This window comes from Euwallacea fornicatus, chromosome 24 (assembly GCF_040115645.1).
Source record: "Euwallacea fornicatus isolate EFF26 chromosome 24, ASM4011564v1, whole genome shotgun sequence".
Classification (NCBI taxonomy): domain Eukaryota; kingdom Metazoa; phylum Arthropoda; class Insecta; order Coleoptera; family Curculionidae; genus Euwallacea; species Euwallacea fornicatus.
In genome coordinates, this window is record NC_089564.1 from 3,286,043 (window position 1) to 3,303,517 (window position 17,475).

Consider the following 17,475-nt stretch of genomic DNA (forward strand, 5'->3'; position numbering starts at 1 on the left):
TTAGAACAATGAGACCCATCACTGATATTCCATATGTTCCCATCACGTCCAATTGACACGTTCAGCCACAAACGGTCATCGCATCTCGAGGTAAGTAAGTGTCTCGCCGCCTTCCCGGAACCCATAACCTAATAAGACCCCAAAGAGATATTATGTACATTTAATTAAAGCACAAATAAAGCTCGGCCTACAACCCGACCGTACACGTATATACTTAAGGGACCTCGCCATCAGTAAACACAGTCAACTCACAAAATAAGAAATAAACATGGATCGTGTTAGCGGAGCCGGGATACACAATACGGGAATCAAAGATAAATATCAATCAAGTTATAAGTGGTCATCTGTGTGCATTAACCACATATCTGGGTAATTAACAGGTTGGGTCGAACCTATTTGTGGAGTCAAACGTCCGGACTATAAATGCTGTGTAAATATTGGCCTTCACTTTCTTGAGAATATCTCGAAGAACTCGAAATTATCAATATTAACTTTGTTTTAACATCAGACGCTCAGTGTTAGTTTATATCAGTCTTTATGTTTGTATTAATGCATGTATGGTACGCCGCGGTGTTGTTTTTTAATTCGTGTATGTCCGTTCGGCTTCTTTATGATGGATTTAAGTGGGCGGGTAGAATGTATGTATGTGTTCCTTTATTATTGTATATAGTAGCTATTGTGGTGCCTCTTTCATCTCTAATTCATAACGTGAGTAGGGTCCCACTGGAAGAAAAAAATTAACCCTTTAACGAACAAAGTTATCCAGATATTTGTTTTAGGTCTCGAAAACAATCTTAAAACACATTTTACATTCGGCCGATATCGTAAAAGTAAAATTATTTTTTTTAGAAATTCTATGTGCTCCTTAACTCTAGTCCAATTGAGCTTATTAAGAAAACAAGCACTAAATTGGCACAAATGCTTTACCATTCAACAGCAAATTACTTAAATTTAGCATATTCGATCCATTCCTGTTGGTACCCATGTTACACCGAGTGATTTGTAAGTACTTTGAATCATACACTTCAGAACTCGCCGGCCTTTGGCACTAAATCTACAACGCGACTGATAGTCTGCCTGTCTTGTGTTGTCCTACTTGGAGCGAGCCCCTGCCAGTATGTCCGGTTGGCGATTAAAACGTTATCCTGCGATACATCAGCACAGCATCGCTCCAATGTGCCAAAACTAGAGCATCATATGGCTCTGAAAATTGATATTAATGTTATTTTTGAAAATAGATAAATGGTGGTGAGCCAAATGGTGTCCAACTACCTAATAAGTAGGAATGGTGATTCGTGTGGCTTGTAACTAAACATACTAGTACAGAACCACTCAATTTTCTTTCAAACATAGCGGTGCAGAATCAAATTTTCTACTTTTTAATTACTAACCGGAAATAATCGTTTTTCTGTTGAATTTTCCTATCTGAAAGTTAGGTATTTGTTTCTATCATTAAAAAAAAACTTTTCATCACCATAAAGTTGACCTTAGAGACTGGAATATCATTTTTTAATTGTTATTATCTGTTTTTTCATGCTTCTGTTAGCTACATAATTCTGTAAAACTTTGAAAAATGTTAATGTCTCCAAGCCAAGACTGAAAGCTTACAATATTGATTTTCAATTTAGTTGAATCTCCAAGGCATCCTCAAGTGTGGTTCCATATTGCAAGTTTTCCTTTTTGGCTTGTTTTTATTCCCACATGATCAGATAGATTTTCTTTTAGGATATAGATAGAGATATGGGTTTATTATAATGTTTTTACAATAATTTATATTCATATAATATAATAATGAAACGATTCAACATATTTCTCAACACTTTTCCTAATATTTGTAAGACATTTTTAGAATGATTTTTTAGCAATTTGTTGATTACACAAAAAAGCATTAAAGTGAGTTATGGACAGGTAACCCTCAATACGTTAGGTAAAAAATACTTTTATAAAAAAGTTCATACTAGTTTCAACACGCCATAATTCATTTTAAAGGAACAAAAATCCCAAAATTCTGACTTTTTTTAAAGAAAATTAGAGAATCTGTTGGCATGAATGCGGGTTAGTTTGAAGCGGTGTCGAGTCCCTTTATAAGATAGGGTTGATATGTCCATCCAAGACCACCGATCAACTAAACTCCTTTTTACTCTCACAATCTCTTTGAAATTCGTAAATATTAGTTTGAGTGTGGGGGAATGACTGCGGGGGTGAAAGAAGACTTTGGGCGCTGTTTTCTTGACTTCTCTTTAACTCTTCTGTTCTTTTCTACTCTTCCTTGCGCTCTATTATTTTCTCTAACATCTTCGTTATCTATACCTAATATTTTGCATTCTTTTTCAACTCCACGAGTTACTTTGTGTCAGTCAGACGTTGCATGTCAATTTCACCGTGTACTTTCCTTCGCAAACTTGGAGCACACTAAAATTACATCTATGTTCAGGGTCGTCCACTTGATCTCTGTACCGGCATATGTTATTATCTGCCTTCTTTATTTTATGTAAATTCGTTGCGATGATACCATGCCCTGAGACGATCTGTGCAACAATATATTATTGATCTAATACTTCTGTTAATCTATTTCCTGATATACCGAATAAAATATTTTATAAAAGCATCGTTTGATTATCGTCTCTTCTGCCATTTTCGATATCCGGTTTCCTGGCTATTTCAATTGAATTTTTATCGTTTTAACGGATTTCGGTACTTTTTTCGATTAGCAGATCAATCGGTAGCATAACCGCGATCACTCGTACCACCAAAAGGACACCTCCAGAGGTACTGTCCCGTAGATTGATACGATGCCTGTGAAGAGTCTACGATTTATCCTTTCTAGCTTTTAGAGGAGGAACTTAAAATTGCAGATATTTTCATATAGGAACAGTTTAGATAACAGCAGAAGTTACCACGCTTGTCAATAGTTGACGTTTGTTTACCAAACATCCGCCTATATTCAGTAAATGTCTCATGAGCAAATGTATCATTTAACTCGTCTTCTCACTTATTTTTTGTACAAGGGTGACCATTTTAAAATTTCGGTCCAGATTGATTTCTATATATCTGATGATGTCCCAGCTCTTTAAGATTGCATTACCTAGCATAATTTGCATATTTTAAATTTTCCGTCTACCCACCAACAGTACCATTTCAGTCTTTTGCTTAGCACGCGGCAATCCGATTTCTTTCAATTGGTTGATAGCATTTTCTACTGTATAGAGTGTTTTACTTACAAGACTTTCTATGGTTTTAACCGTAACAATCAAAGTCAAGTCGCTTACGTACGGGTTGAATTTTATGCCTGATAGAAAACTTTCCAAAATATGAGTCCCAACACCAGTCCCAGGTACATCGCATCACATTTGATATTAACTTCCATCTTCGTTGGATATCTTTTCTTATTTGTTTAGGACTTAACAAGTTGAATCAAATAAGAACTTATATATTTTTTCTTTAAAAATGTTATAATTTTCTCCCGCGGAGCAGTATCGAAAGCATTTTCGAATATCTATTAGAATCATTATACAACAGTCTTGTACCACAGATGTATACATATAGAGAATACAACTTTATGTTTTAACTGAAAAATTGATCGAATAAAAAATTATCAATATTGGTTCTTACGTTGATATTGATCAAAATTTAATTAAAGAAGTAATAGAGTTTCTTTAAAAGTTATATGTTCTTAAAATATCATAACAAAATTTTTGTTTGGTACTGGGTAGAGATAAGCCAGTGGATCTATCTATATAAGTTTTGGCACTTTAAAATCTCTAAAGAAGACGAATAATTAAAAAGATGTGCATAAAAATATTAAATTATATTTTTTTGTATAGACATAATAAATAATAAATGTATTAAAACCTATTTACTTTATCTAAGATACATCCGATATGGTCTAGTGGCTAGGATACCTGGCTCTCACCCAGGAGGCTCGGGTTCGATTCCCGGTATCGGAACAATATTTTTGCTTTTTTTAAAAATGATTTAAAGTAAGATATTTTTTATAAAATTAAATAATGAATGAAAATTTTGTTTTAAATATAGAGAAGAAAGGAAATGTAGGTAATAATTCGAAACTTTAAAATATGTGGAAGGTGGGCAATTTTCAATGTTTAAATAGAAAATCTCTACAACTGTAGGACATAAGAAAAACAAACAAAACACTTTCATTTCCCGTTTTGAGGATGAGCTTACTGGAGCGATTAAAAGATTTTGATCATCTTGTATTTTCGATCTAAAAGCCTTAGCTAAAACCTAAAAGCAAAAGTTTGACATTGGCCAAATACTATAAACAGTTGTCGTTTAGTTATTACATAATTCACATTAGTTCAAATTTATTATTTACTGAAAACTCGTACGAAAATTAATAACAGCCTTGAGAACTTAGGAAAGAAAGTAGAAAATCGTTTAAAAACCCTACAATTTTTTAGTCATATTTAACACAGTTCATTAGGACGCTAGCGTTATTTTTGTCTGCTGATAGTTTTTTATATTGTCATTTTCACGAAAATAATTGCCTGCTTTTTGTTAAATGGGGATACAATATTCACGAATTTTCCTGAACATTACATTGTCTATAAAGCTTTCTAGCCTATTTCTTGCTGCTCGAACGTTCTCAAATGTTTTCGAACTGTCGGTAGAATAATCCAGAATCTCACTCGTAGATAATTTAACTGCTTACAAGTAGCACGTGGAATAATTACCAACACAGAAAACGAGATTAAAAAATATATATCAAATACTAGCTACTTACCTCAAAACAACTTTTTGGACGACGGCATGGCTCCTGTAAAAACACTGTCATTCCTCAACAATTGAGAAGGGGACTCTCAGAGAGTTTCGTACATTAAAAATATTCACTTCACACCTACAACTTAGATTAATGTGTACTTTCTGCTCCCTTTTTTCCTACGTTTTTCCTAGATTGGGATACATTCCCAAGAGCATTCCTTCGGGTTCTTGATAAAGGGTAAATATTATTCTTAATTTGTTAGTTAGTTACTTAGAACAATGTGGTATTCCACCGCTCCAACAACCCCTGCTAAAAAATTAAATAAATAAAAGAAAGAATCAGTATTCGAATTTCAAATATACATAAGTTTACAAATTGGACTAGCGAATTGATGGATAAAGGACCGCCACCGCTAATATTAGGCAAACCGTCAAAGTTCCAACGAAAATTAATGGAAATTTCTCTATATCGCTCTCGCGGTGACAAGCACAACGATCAATCAACACAAACCACGCCAAATTACAGAATTCCGGATACGCCGAATCGTTCTGTTCCTCTCTTGTCGGGGATGGCGCATTTTCAGATTCCGAAAGAGACAGCAGTTTCATTTGATCCCTTAAAAGGGGGATGGCCGGTTATGTTACTCCAGAAGCCGGAATTCTCAAGCCCAGACATTCCTTTTTCAATTATAATATTGTTACGTGTAAGACTACGTTCCGTTAACTAATTTATTTTTTTTTGCAATAAACTGAACAGATTGGGAATTCTGGCCGAAAATCATTTATAGGCCCTCTCGGTCTAGTTCTAATTCATTTGCAACGGATAACCTTTGATGAGACGTAAGCAGACTGGTAGTTAGTGTACTAGTCTAGATGGAGAGGAAAACGTTTAATATCAGCAGCGTCAGGAAAAGCATCATTAATCTTGCACTGCCTACTCTTGAATGTAATTATCGGGCTATAGCGCCTGTTTGGAAAACGGGGAATAGTTTTCCCGAATAGACGAAGCTGAAATGTGGAAAAATAATTCGATTCGGTGTTAAATAAATAAACAATGAGTCTTGTAGCAGTCTCGATGGAGATAAGTCGTATCTAGAGGAAGTGTACCAAGATAATTTGTCAGTTAACATTAGGTTGAAAAGACCTTTAAAATGATGGATCACTTCTACTACCTTTCCATTTCAACTTTTAAGGGTAACTATCAGTCTAGCTAAGGGGGTGACAATTTCAGCATCGAAACACTATCAAAAAGTGTATCGCGTAAAATAAAAATTGACGTGTTTAAGCAATTTGGGCAAAAATCAAGTGCCACATAGATTCCGAGTTCATTCCAGTTAAAATAATCACTCTGTATCTACATACTGTTAACGTCCCAGTGATTATGTAGAACTTGTTAATAGATCGGCGACAATGAACAGTATTGGCCAAGTACTGCTGGTTACAATATCCTTTGGGTCAAATTCTGACATTTTCAATTGACTAACGATCGAACACCTTCGTAGTGCAAACTGTGTAAAAACTGTACGAAAAAGTAAGGGAACTATGGAAACCTGTTCTTTCGCTAAACCAAAGGGTCGCTAAAATTTTAATACATATTAATTAATGATCTGTCTTTAAAGAATTTGTGTCGACAACCCATAATACAGATAAAAATAATGAAATATGTAATATTAATGGTGAACTATTCGTAATTTGTGAATCGTGATTGGGTTGCAAACTAGCGTTGCGAGCTAAACAAAAAAAACAGGTCTATGTTTAACAAACGTGAGTTATTAGATGCGCCTCCTGCTATTAGATAGATACAGTGTGTATGCAAAAAGCTGTTTAAGTTCCAGTTTATTTGTAGAAAACGTTCAGTAATTTTGAGCAAAGTAATTTTTTTAAATTAATTTATTTTCTATCCCTTCCAGCATCTCTCCGCAACGTTGAATGTTTTAAATTTGGTTTCACTAGTTTTTCTTTGAACAGAAATGTTTTCTATAAAAGTTTATCAGTAGCTCTAGTATTTTGTAGCATGTAGTACCAAAGTACATAGCACTATTATATTATCTTCGGAATCGTTAAACATACAATTTGTAAAGTCTTTACTATCAAACGGCACACCAAAGTTATTCCTGAAAATTTACTACCTATATTTTCACCCTCTTTTGCTATATTTTTATTTGCATTTTGACTAACTTCCTTGTTAAAAAAAGTTGTTCACCTCTTAATACGAGAACGAGAAGTACTCATCACATAAAAGATCCATCGAAGTTGCCGATTTTGTAATGGATCTTTAAAAGCTTTATTCACAGCAAAAATATTTTATTTTAACTATGTACAGTTAAAGAATTCGTTCTACATACATACACCATGCTTGGATGCCATTTGGTATTCACCCTATTTAAATGAGTAAATTTTCTAATTTTCTAGTATCTTAAAAATTAAACCTGATTTGCGAACGTAGGAAACAACATAGTAATGTAGCGTTTTCTAGATAACAGTTGACAGAAGATATATTTGGACAACCGCAGCAGGATGGGCCCAAATATCTACATCCTTCTAACATGTTATTAAGCGTTATAATAACACAAGCATAGTTGAAGAATTTGCCCATATTGCCGCATTTCGTGCGCGTGCGTGAATTCCTGTCTGTCAACAGCAACCAGAGCCACGTGCGAAACGAAAACGCCCACGGGCATATGACATAATGCGTGCTGAAAAGGAAAAACCTAAATGAGTATTCGCCAAACCAAGAAATGCCCACCTCCAATTAGATCTAATGAAATGCACATTTTTCCAAAAACGTGAATTTTTACAATACCAGAAAGGGGAAGAAGTAGTTATCAATAACTACAGTGTATTCAAAAACGAGCGGTAAGCTATAATGAAAGCTGTAGACTATTAGCACCGCTTTCTTTACAAAAGGAAATTACTGATTAGTTACAGATAAGGGCTATCTATAATGGCAAAACCTGCAAGTTTTGCGGACTAAAGGGCAAAATTGCAAAGGAACCGCTTCAAGTGGTGATCCAATTTTTACTCTCAAGTCGTTGTGGTGTCGGAAAGGAGTTAAATCTCCATTTATACGTAATTAGGGAACAAGGGGAGATATAATGCAATAAGGAGAAGGAAGTGAGAACAGCTTGGCATGAGATATAAATAGAGAGGACAGCATTGAAGGGTGACTGGCTCCAATGGGATTCTCTTGGATTGACTTAATCACTTGTAAAAGCTTTGCCCAGCGAAGCGAATTGTGTTTATCGAAGGAAGATCCCAAAAGGTCATAAAGAAGAAAAATAATTCAGCATATCAAAAGTACTAGTAAATCTCCTATTTCCCTCAACTCCATCCGGCAATGGATATGTGTATGGATTATTTTTTGCTGTGGTCAAAAATCGTATTTTCGCCAAGCCATGGAACAGTTATAATTCCGGAAGTCTTCTTATTGAGTAAGACAAGTTCAAGATAGGAGGTATATATGCAGATTTATAAAGACCAAGGCAGATATACCGAATTCGACATTAAATTTTGGATTCAAGTTATAGATGGTTATTATGATTTCGATTAAATAAAAGAAAAAAAAATGGAATGACGGAGAGACATAACCAGACCATAAATCACTACTTTTCCATATTTGGCCATGATAACCAGAGAATTTGGAATGATTTGGTTTCTCTATTTCTCCTATTTCACTGTAGCTTGCAACGTGAATGCATAGGTTACATACCGTCGAACTTGTTAATTAGGTGAGAGATGAAGCTACATGTGACTTTCTGTCAACCAATCATATTTCCTGACACGTGACCGACTTAGAAAAGAAATTACACACCGTTCACGAATTTGTAAGATATAATGGGAAACAGAGACCGTTAGTAAAAAAAGAAAAGAATTACCTCGAAATTGTAGAGATCATGGGAAGGGCCATACAGACTTATGAAGAAGATAAATGAGCTGATATATAGGATGCAGTTCTCGTCAAGGTTAGAAGGGAAAAGTAGTTCATGTGAAGAGACTGAGTTCGTATAGCGGAAAGGATGGAATATAGAAGTAATCTTGGAATCTCCATAGTGACTTTATTCGAGATGAATAACTTAAAGGAGACAGCAGTGTTACAAAGACCAGATTATCAATGTCTAATTTCCCTAAATCTAGGGAAAAGTTGCACAACGTGGCTAGAACGGCCAAAATTACCCCTTCTCCGTAATAAGCCCCCTATAGGCGTTCAGATAACGAAGATACATACCCATCTAACCCCTTGCATTTTACATGTTATGTATGGACAGCTATTGTGGTTACTTATGGGGGTGCGTTAAGTGTCAAAACAGTTCGAGACATTATTTAAGTAATTCGTCTGATATTTATTGTCGTATTTGTGATTACATAGTGTTTCTTGGGTTTCCCAATATTTTAGGAATAGCTTCACTTATCATGGAACGTAATAGAAATATGGTATGTAGTATATGCAGTATATATAAGTAGGTATAAGTTTATACAGGGTCATTCATTGTCAATTAGAAATGCGAATGCTCGACATCTTACACATGTAATGGCGATTCGCATGTTGATAGTGTAGGAAATATACAGGGCGGTGAAAGTTAATTTTGCTGGAATTCGTTTTTTGGCATTACACTGAAGATATCTGGGCTAGTAATTTAAAATTCGTGAAGTTACGTTCTTATAAGCGACGAATAAGAGAGGTGCTGCGATTTACACGTTACATTCTCAAAATATAGTGCTTGTTAAACCGATCATAGGGAAATCGAAAAGAAATGAGAATACGTAATTAACATAAAAATGACTTTCAGATTTTGAATCAAGCTGCATATTGGACAAACAGGGTAAAACGTAATAACTGTAAAGATCAGTGAAATATGTCAGGCAAAGGACGCCAGTCACGAAGTGGCGTCCTTAGTGAGTACAGTGAAATATGCACCGCGTGTCTTATTTGTTGCTTAAAAACCTTAATTTTCCAAATTTTCAAATTTCTAACTTAGATAATTTCAAAATAATAGCAAAACGGTTTAAAACTTTGCCTTTAACGTCCTGTATTTCCGAAACTGACAGCTATAGGATAAAACATGTTTTCGCCAGTAGTCGCCATTTGACATGTAGCATCTCGAGCTTTTAGGTTTCCTATTATTAATGAATCACCAGACACATGGATGTCTTACCTCATACATGTAAGATTCCAGAAAGACGAACGGAGGGACAATAATGTACTTCGCCATTTACAGATAATTATCTGAATAACCGGACTTTAAATTACGCTATTGAAAGCAAATCGATTTGCAGAAGTAATATTTAAAACTGCACTAAAATAACCGGCTATTGTTTCGGGGAATAATCGAGGTTTATTATGATTAGGGTGCACCTCAGTCAGATCATAAAATATCGCCCATAAATTGAAGAGGGACGTCGATATCTCGCGCATAAAATCAAAATCCACCTCGCGTAATCCACATTGTATGCAATGGAAAACGATTGGATAATGTATGCAATAAAAACGTATAATTATGTGCGGCGCGGTCTAAGTTCCACCCCTCCACTTACCGTGGCTCCTCCTGGCGGCCTGATTGGACGTGGCTTAAGTGGCAACAGGGAGAGCACGCCACGATCGTGATCATAATCGGTAATAGTCGGCATGCTCGATAGAGTGGCGGTCAAGTTGTGCTCCGTTTCGTAGAGCACCATTCCGCGGGACGTGTTTTTAAATTGCGAGTACCAAAAATACGGCAATCGATAACCTCAAATTATTGTTTTTGTTGTGCCGGACAGTGACGTTCTTTTGTTCTGTGTTGCGATTTTGTTTTGACGTTGCATTGACGATTTTGATTTGATTTTATTTGTGTGCAGCGCGGAGTGCGTTTTTCACGCATTCTGCGAATTTTAAAGGCAAAATTCGTGTCAAAAACAGAGACCCGGTGCCGGTTTACGCAATGGAAATGGAGCCTCAGGACAGAGAAGGAGAACTGGGTGACGAGAGTCCAGTGGTGAGTTTCGTGCTTTCGATAAATGTGCAGATTAGAACGATAAGGGGTATCCATACTTATAGCGAATTCGAGAGGTAAAACTTGTAGTGTTGCATTGGGCCGAATATAAATCCCACGGTTAATTGTCAATATCCAGTGCGTGCAATAAAGGTATGTCCAGCATCGGGATGTCGTAAATTGTTTTAAGCAGATTTTACAACAATGTTTTATTGCAAATGGATTAATGTGTTGTACTTGCTCATTTAGGCAAAGTTTTTTGGTATCCAATTAGTTTCTTTACAAGTAGGTACGACACGTACCACGGTTAATTGAAGCGTTCTAATTAACTAAACTGCAGTACAATTTAGGCCGCGTAAGTATGAGTACTACAAAAAATTTGTTATGAGCTCCCTCATAATTTGTTTCACATTTGTAGTGTTACGTTGGGTTTGTTTTCATGCGCATAGCAAATTAAACGAGAATTGCACAGCAAGTTAAGGTGGGTTTATACAGCAAACACGATAAAATAAAATAAAATGCAATAAGATAGCAGTAAAATAAATAATAACTTATCTTGATGTGTATGCGGTCCAACTGAAATAAGCATAACATAATCTCCTTAAAATTTTATTTTGTGATTTTTGCATTATTTATTGCGAATGTTGCGTGTATTGTACCTTTACAGACCGTCAGGCCCTGACTGAAATGTGCTGTTGATTTACAACGTTAATTGCAACATTTCGTATATAAAATTTATGCCTCAGTTGTTCTGTTATGAAATAAGACTTAAAAGTTGGCCCACTTTTATCGTATTTGTTATTCTTATTGTGTGTTACTTTGCTGTAAAAATCGTTACATATAAATAAAGCCTTCATCTCAATTCCTATTTTTTCATAATTTTTTCGGAATTAATTATATTTATAACAAATATATTTTTGGAATAAAAGATCACATACATTATCATTTAATTCAAAGCTACTCCCTCGTGCCAGCACCTTATACTGTGAAGCATGCTCCCTCTATGCTTCAACCGTTTTTCCCTATTTTAGTAATTATGTTAGTTTTGTCGGAGCAATACATAGATGCATTAAACCCACCTATAAAAAGATACGAATTTTCTGTGTCACCTTTAGCATATGCTTTGCACTGCATAGCATATACGGCGACAAAGCGGCAATAGGTATAAACATAAAACCAACTTTCTATTTCTGTTATGCATTATGTTATGGGTTATGCGCTGTACAAACCCAGGTTTACCACGCATAGGTAAATTGGATACGCACGTAAAGTAATACCTAAACGAGTGCGGATAATTGAAAACAATAACAAGTGTAAATGAGGAAGTGTGATACATCAACGTTTTTGTCATCATAAGTTGTCTTAAAATCTACAAAAAGTTACCGGGGCAATTGATAAAAGGAACACCACAGAATGAGGCCAAGATCACAGTGCAGTAATAAACATTATTATTAAAGTACTGTGTCAAAATTGTTATGCTGAGGTTTATTAAAAAGTGCAATGGAGAAGTGCCTTTAGTTTTAATCAATTTTTTACCAAACTTGAAAAAAAACCTTAATTTGAAAAGTCCTTTACTAAAATACGCAAATAAAATGATTTTTTAAATATTTGTTTACTACAGGTTACGACATTCTTATCTCAGACATACTTTATTCTCCGCACCTTATTTTGTTTTTACTTTTACATTGACAGTGCAATTATTGCAATTTGCCCAACCGTATCCACAATTGCAGCGTTTATTTCCACAGGAGCTATCGAACGATGTCGACACTTGATTTTTGTGATTCTTTAATTCATTGGTGAAAAAATGGAGTCCCAGTGTGATACTTTTATTATACTTTTTCCCCAATGAAATTCGTTATTAGATATAGCACTATATTAAAAAAAGGTTAAATACACCTCAGATTGTAGGAATTTCCTGAATGATGAATTTCCGTCTGAATCATTGTATCATCTCAGTTAAGATCACAAAAGTCATTTACCTAACAAGTACGGAAATTGATTCTTTACCGCATCCTGATTGTTGTACTTGCCCAAAAGACCTGAAGCGGAATGCTCTGCATCGCGTCGTCAGTAATCGAGTGCGGTAAAGACACTTGCGCACGTGTTAGCGCACTGCGAGCGTTTGTGTGTTAACCTTGTTGTCTTTTGTAACCTCAATGAAATATTCGGATGTGGTAAAATGTTTAGACGTGTATGTTCGGGAAAGGTTTGAATACGCGCATGTCAACGTTAAGTGCCGTCAAAATATTTTGGCATTGACACAGGCCCGTTTCAGTTGCGTACGGTAAAGCCGCGCTTCGCTTAACCTTTGTGAGAATTAATAGTTACTTTCCTATTAAACAATGATTGTTAAGTAGACATATTTGAATTTTGAAAAAACTGATGGACGCCAAATCCGAATATTCGATAACGTTTAGTTTTCCATATTTTAGACAAGATTTAAATAAATTAGAAGTTTTTAATGAAATTACCCTGTAACTTTGTACCTTGTTTTCAGTCCTATTTTTTTCCTATATTTTTCTCCGAAATTTTGAGAAAACAAAAAAATTGGTTTCTCTGATTAGAATGCATAGAGTATGCATCTAGTTTCATCTACAAAAAATTTCATAAATTTCCCAGTTGTGTGTTAAGGGGGTATCCCATGTTTCTTTATTGGTCCCTTTTGAGTATTTTAATGCATCGAAATATAATTTCGATTTATGTACTGCTAATGACAATCAACTAAAATGATCGAATTAAAACTTATTCCCGTTATTCCGAGCGTTAGTCATGCTTCTTGCGAACCAGTGCAAGTATGATTTATTTTTACACAATCAATTATGATATAGATTAGGGATGTCTCAATTATCATGTTTTTACTTTAGCATTTCAAAATTTTCTTCAAACATTCTAGAATTTCGTACTGTATTTATGCGGGAGTTTAATATTCAGATCAATTCTGATTCGGAGACTAATTTGTTAGAGTCGCAAGTACAAACCCAATTTCGAGATTAGCATTGTTCTCAAACCGGATATTAAATCGGTTTATGTTAATGCAAGTGTTTATTAATGATAAGTTTCGATTAAATAATTGACTTACCAGATGTTTTGGAAAATCCGTTTCGTTCTTAAAAAAAATCAGATGTGGATTTTTCTTGGATAATAATTAAAAAAAACTTTCCCAGCACTGAAAAATATCCAATAGCATCTTGATTTCTTTAAGAAACCTATCACAATACGTCTAATTTTTTTGAAAAACGATAAAATGTTCAAGTTAAAACGAAAACCAGAACTTCATCCGTTATTCTTTCTCAGAGAACTATTACCACAAAGACGAAAATTCGGTTCGTCTCGACAAGCCCAATTCTAAGTAAATGATGAATGTCCCAGTCACACTATAAACGTAGAACAAAGTAATAAGCCAAAGGTTTATTACCAAAACCAAATATTTCGTATTTAAAGATTTAATTTGTTATCTGGGAATATTGATTTTCTGTAGATTTCCCCAGATGATTTCACTAGTTTTATATATTGCAAAAGAGTGTAATATTCAAGGACATGTTAGAGAATCCTAGATGGAATCTATTGAAAATTCAACATTCTTATAGAAGGTTTGTACCAAAATCTTCTTACCTATTCCAGTAGAATCTCCTCAGTATTGCAAGCAGTTTATACTGACACATTTATTAGTTTCGGAAGTAATAACATATGGCCGAGCTTACAACTGAGACTTTTTGAGATATTAAGACAGATTTCCTATCTTTATGCGTAATTCACAAACCACATTTCTTAATATCGTTATATTCAATAGTTATTTAATTGATTAAAATAAAGACTGACTAGAAGAAATTTTTGCCATAAATAAATTATTGATTATTTACCCATATACAACTCAGGGTCCATATTCACACTCATAGTCCAAATGTTCATATTGTCTGTGGCAGAACGACCGTTTTAAATGGGTCATTGTTTCATACTATATCGCATGTTTTTGAATATATCATAGCAATATTCGGAAATAGTTTGCAAGAAAGAGCAGTTAATTAACTAGGTAAACACCTTGTGAAACTATTAACTGGCCGTGGAAGCAGTCGAGAAGTAGTTTCGTAAGTAGGAAATCGTTTCATATTAATATCAAAAGCAAATATTTACATACAAACAGACTTCAAGGACATACTTATATCAAGGTTAATTAAGTTAGGGTGGAGTCTTTGAAACAGCTAAAGTATACATTACGGAATACAATATAAATAAAATTATGGAGGGTAATATTTAATTAATATGAATTAAGAATTAAGCCTTGATAATTTAAGTCATTACTCAATTGTATATACATATGTATATACTTATTTGCAGTATTAAATTTTGTTTGTTCAAAGAAAAATGTTGTTAATGTGCATTTGTACTATATCAAAAGGCTTTTGAGTCATCTTTGTATACATTTGAGAAAAGAGGATTAAAAATTAAAATTTTACAGTTATAAGTATGATATTTAGATCAAATACATTCATACGATCTGTTTGCTTATTAATCAAAAATTGTAAACAGGTAGATTGCATTAGATTTATTGGAGGCCATATAATTTATCGTTTATATAAATCTTTATGGTCAAACTAACTTTACTGGTGTGATATGATTTATTAAATCAACAGAATGTAAAATTAGAATGGATTATAGTTAAAATAATTTATGAGGGCGAGTACAATGAAGAAATATGTGAATTTTTTAGAGATTTGGCCAAGCTTTATTATTTGTTTTCAAAAGAGTCTCTACCAAAGTCATCAATTATATTGACTTATAAGTGAAGATTTCAGCTGTGGGTCACAAAATTATGGAAATATTCAATCCAGTATTGAAACAGGCCATATTTTACGAATAAATCAAATCATTTTTAACCTTCTCTTATGAAAAAAAGGTTTTCCTTAACCAAGAAATTCAAAGTTTTTTTTATCTTAAGATCACTTCATCTCGACTGAACCCTTAATTAATTTATCATTAAAAGATGCAAGAAACTCAGTGGTGAAATTCTCTTCAGAATAATTATTATTTATTCAGCACCTTAAAGCATAGTTTTTCTTATCCTGTTATCTTGAGGTCGGGATAACGTAGCGATAGAGGGGGATTGACATAAGTAATTAACCACTGTTAATGACAATTACCTAGGTGAGGAACAGAAATTGAAATTGATGAAAATTTTTAAATTATTAAAGTAAAGGAACGATAATGAAATTGAACGGTAAACAAGGGATCGTTGCACTGTTAATGACTCGTTTTTGATTTTAGCCGCATGGTAGACGCTGGTTCCTTTTACATGAGTTAATTTGTTAATGAACATATTTAGCAACTTGCTTTTACATACGGTAACTTGTAATCCGGACGAAAATTTTCTTAGGCAAGTAAGATTTGGCCATGATTTTTTTACTGCATCCCTCGGCTCCAATGATTCTTACTTAACTCACAAATTGAAACAGAGATACATATTTGAGAGAAACAAGCACATCAATGGTTGCCTGTCCAGGGCATTGTAGAGTTCCTGCATCAACAGATGTAAAGAAGCAACTCCACAACACAGTTTTCTTGATGACTATTATCCTGTGGAGCTACATATTCTTGCAAGTCCATTAGCTAACTGAACATCGAAATAAATGAAATATTGATAGCGATTGAGTAATAAATTTCAAATTATGAAGTATGATATTGTCAGGTGTGGCCAATTTGACAATGAAAAACGGAAAGCAGAACAGTATCGCCCTAAATTTCTAGGTCGGTTAATTATCTTTTAGAATGACCTGAAATAATAGATCCCCATAGTGGCAGCCGTAAAACAAAATTCAGGAAACGAGACTAACGAATCGCCCTCTTGGATTAGCAAAGTGGAATGCGCTATGTCGGAAAGGTTCTACGGACCCTGGATTAAGGTAAATCCGGTGTAGCGTTCCGCAAGGACCAAAACCAGAGGCCCGGCCCAAGTCTGACAATATGTCAAACGCATCATGCTAGTGCTATACTTAAACTTGCGATAAAATAAAACTTCTATGACCACATAACAAAAAGAATGAATGTTAGAATAGAGAGAGGGTTAATTTGTAATAGGTTTTTTGAATACGATAAATATTTATCTGTATGTAGCAAGTTGGCACTTCCTCAAATTGACCCTACGGTCATTCCCGAAAGAGAGATGATAGATACCCAGCCCTATTCGAACTCCAGGAATTGATCGAAATTGATGACCCGACGGATCTCGCAAGTGTGGGGCCGGACCACGGGCCGCGCAAAGCTCTATTCCTGCGTGCATGAAATCTTGGGTTGCTGAAATTTTGATGTATATACTCAGACAGTTGCATACATCATTGCCTACTGTTAAAGTTTTAACAAATGCATACTTAGGCCATTCAACAAGAAGACATTTTCCTCGGGCAGTCAATGAAAGCATTAAAACTTCTACGCCTTATTTATGGTATAAACTCGGTAATATATTTGTCTGCCATTTTGACGAAAAGAATTGTGAAAATAGCAGACAATAATCCAAATGGTTACCCAAGAAATAACCCATACTGTGATAATTAAATCGAATTCTCCATTTCTATTCCAGACCTTTTAGGAATCTATCTAAAATGATTAGAGTTGAATTCCACTAATGCATGATGAATTGCTTCTTTGTTATCAGCACTGCCCATTACTCTGCAAGTATTCTTGGTATGGCGAATACATCACTAGAAGATTTTTCTGAAGCTCAAAATATTAAAAAAGTGTCTTAGAAGTGCTCTAGAGAACCTAAAAAAAACATTTAGAGCTGGAAAAG

The 17,475-nt window shown here is 34.6% G+C and overlaps 1 protein-coding gene and 1 non-coding gene across 9 annotated transcripts in view; both read left to right on the plus strand.

The window, feature by feature from the left end:
- Nucleotides 1-25: 25 nt before the first annotated feature.
- retn (retained) overlaps nt 26-17,475 on the plus strand; it is a 169,359-nt gene continuing 151,909 nt past the window's right edge. For 4 of the 8 annotated variants that reach the window (XM_066296161.1, XM_066296164.1, XM_066296163.1 and 1 more), the window contains exon 1: nt 26-90. In XM_066296161.1, coding sequence (XP_066152258.1) covers nt 34-90 — 57 coding nt within the window. In that variant the 5' untranslated portion in view covers nt 26-33. Of the gene's footprint in view, nt 91-149; nt 639-10,319; nt 10,695-17,475 lie in introns of those variants that run through there. The other 4 variants (XM_066296166.1, XM_066296167.1, XM_066296162.1 and 1 more) reach the window with 2 other exon arrangements.
- On the plus strand, nt 3,876-3,947 carry TRNAE-CUC (transfer RNA glutamic acid (anticodon CUC)). Its single transcript has one exon. It is a non-coding gene; the product is annotated as a tRNA-Glu (tRNA).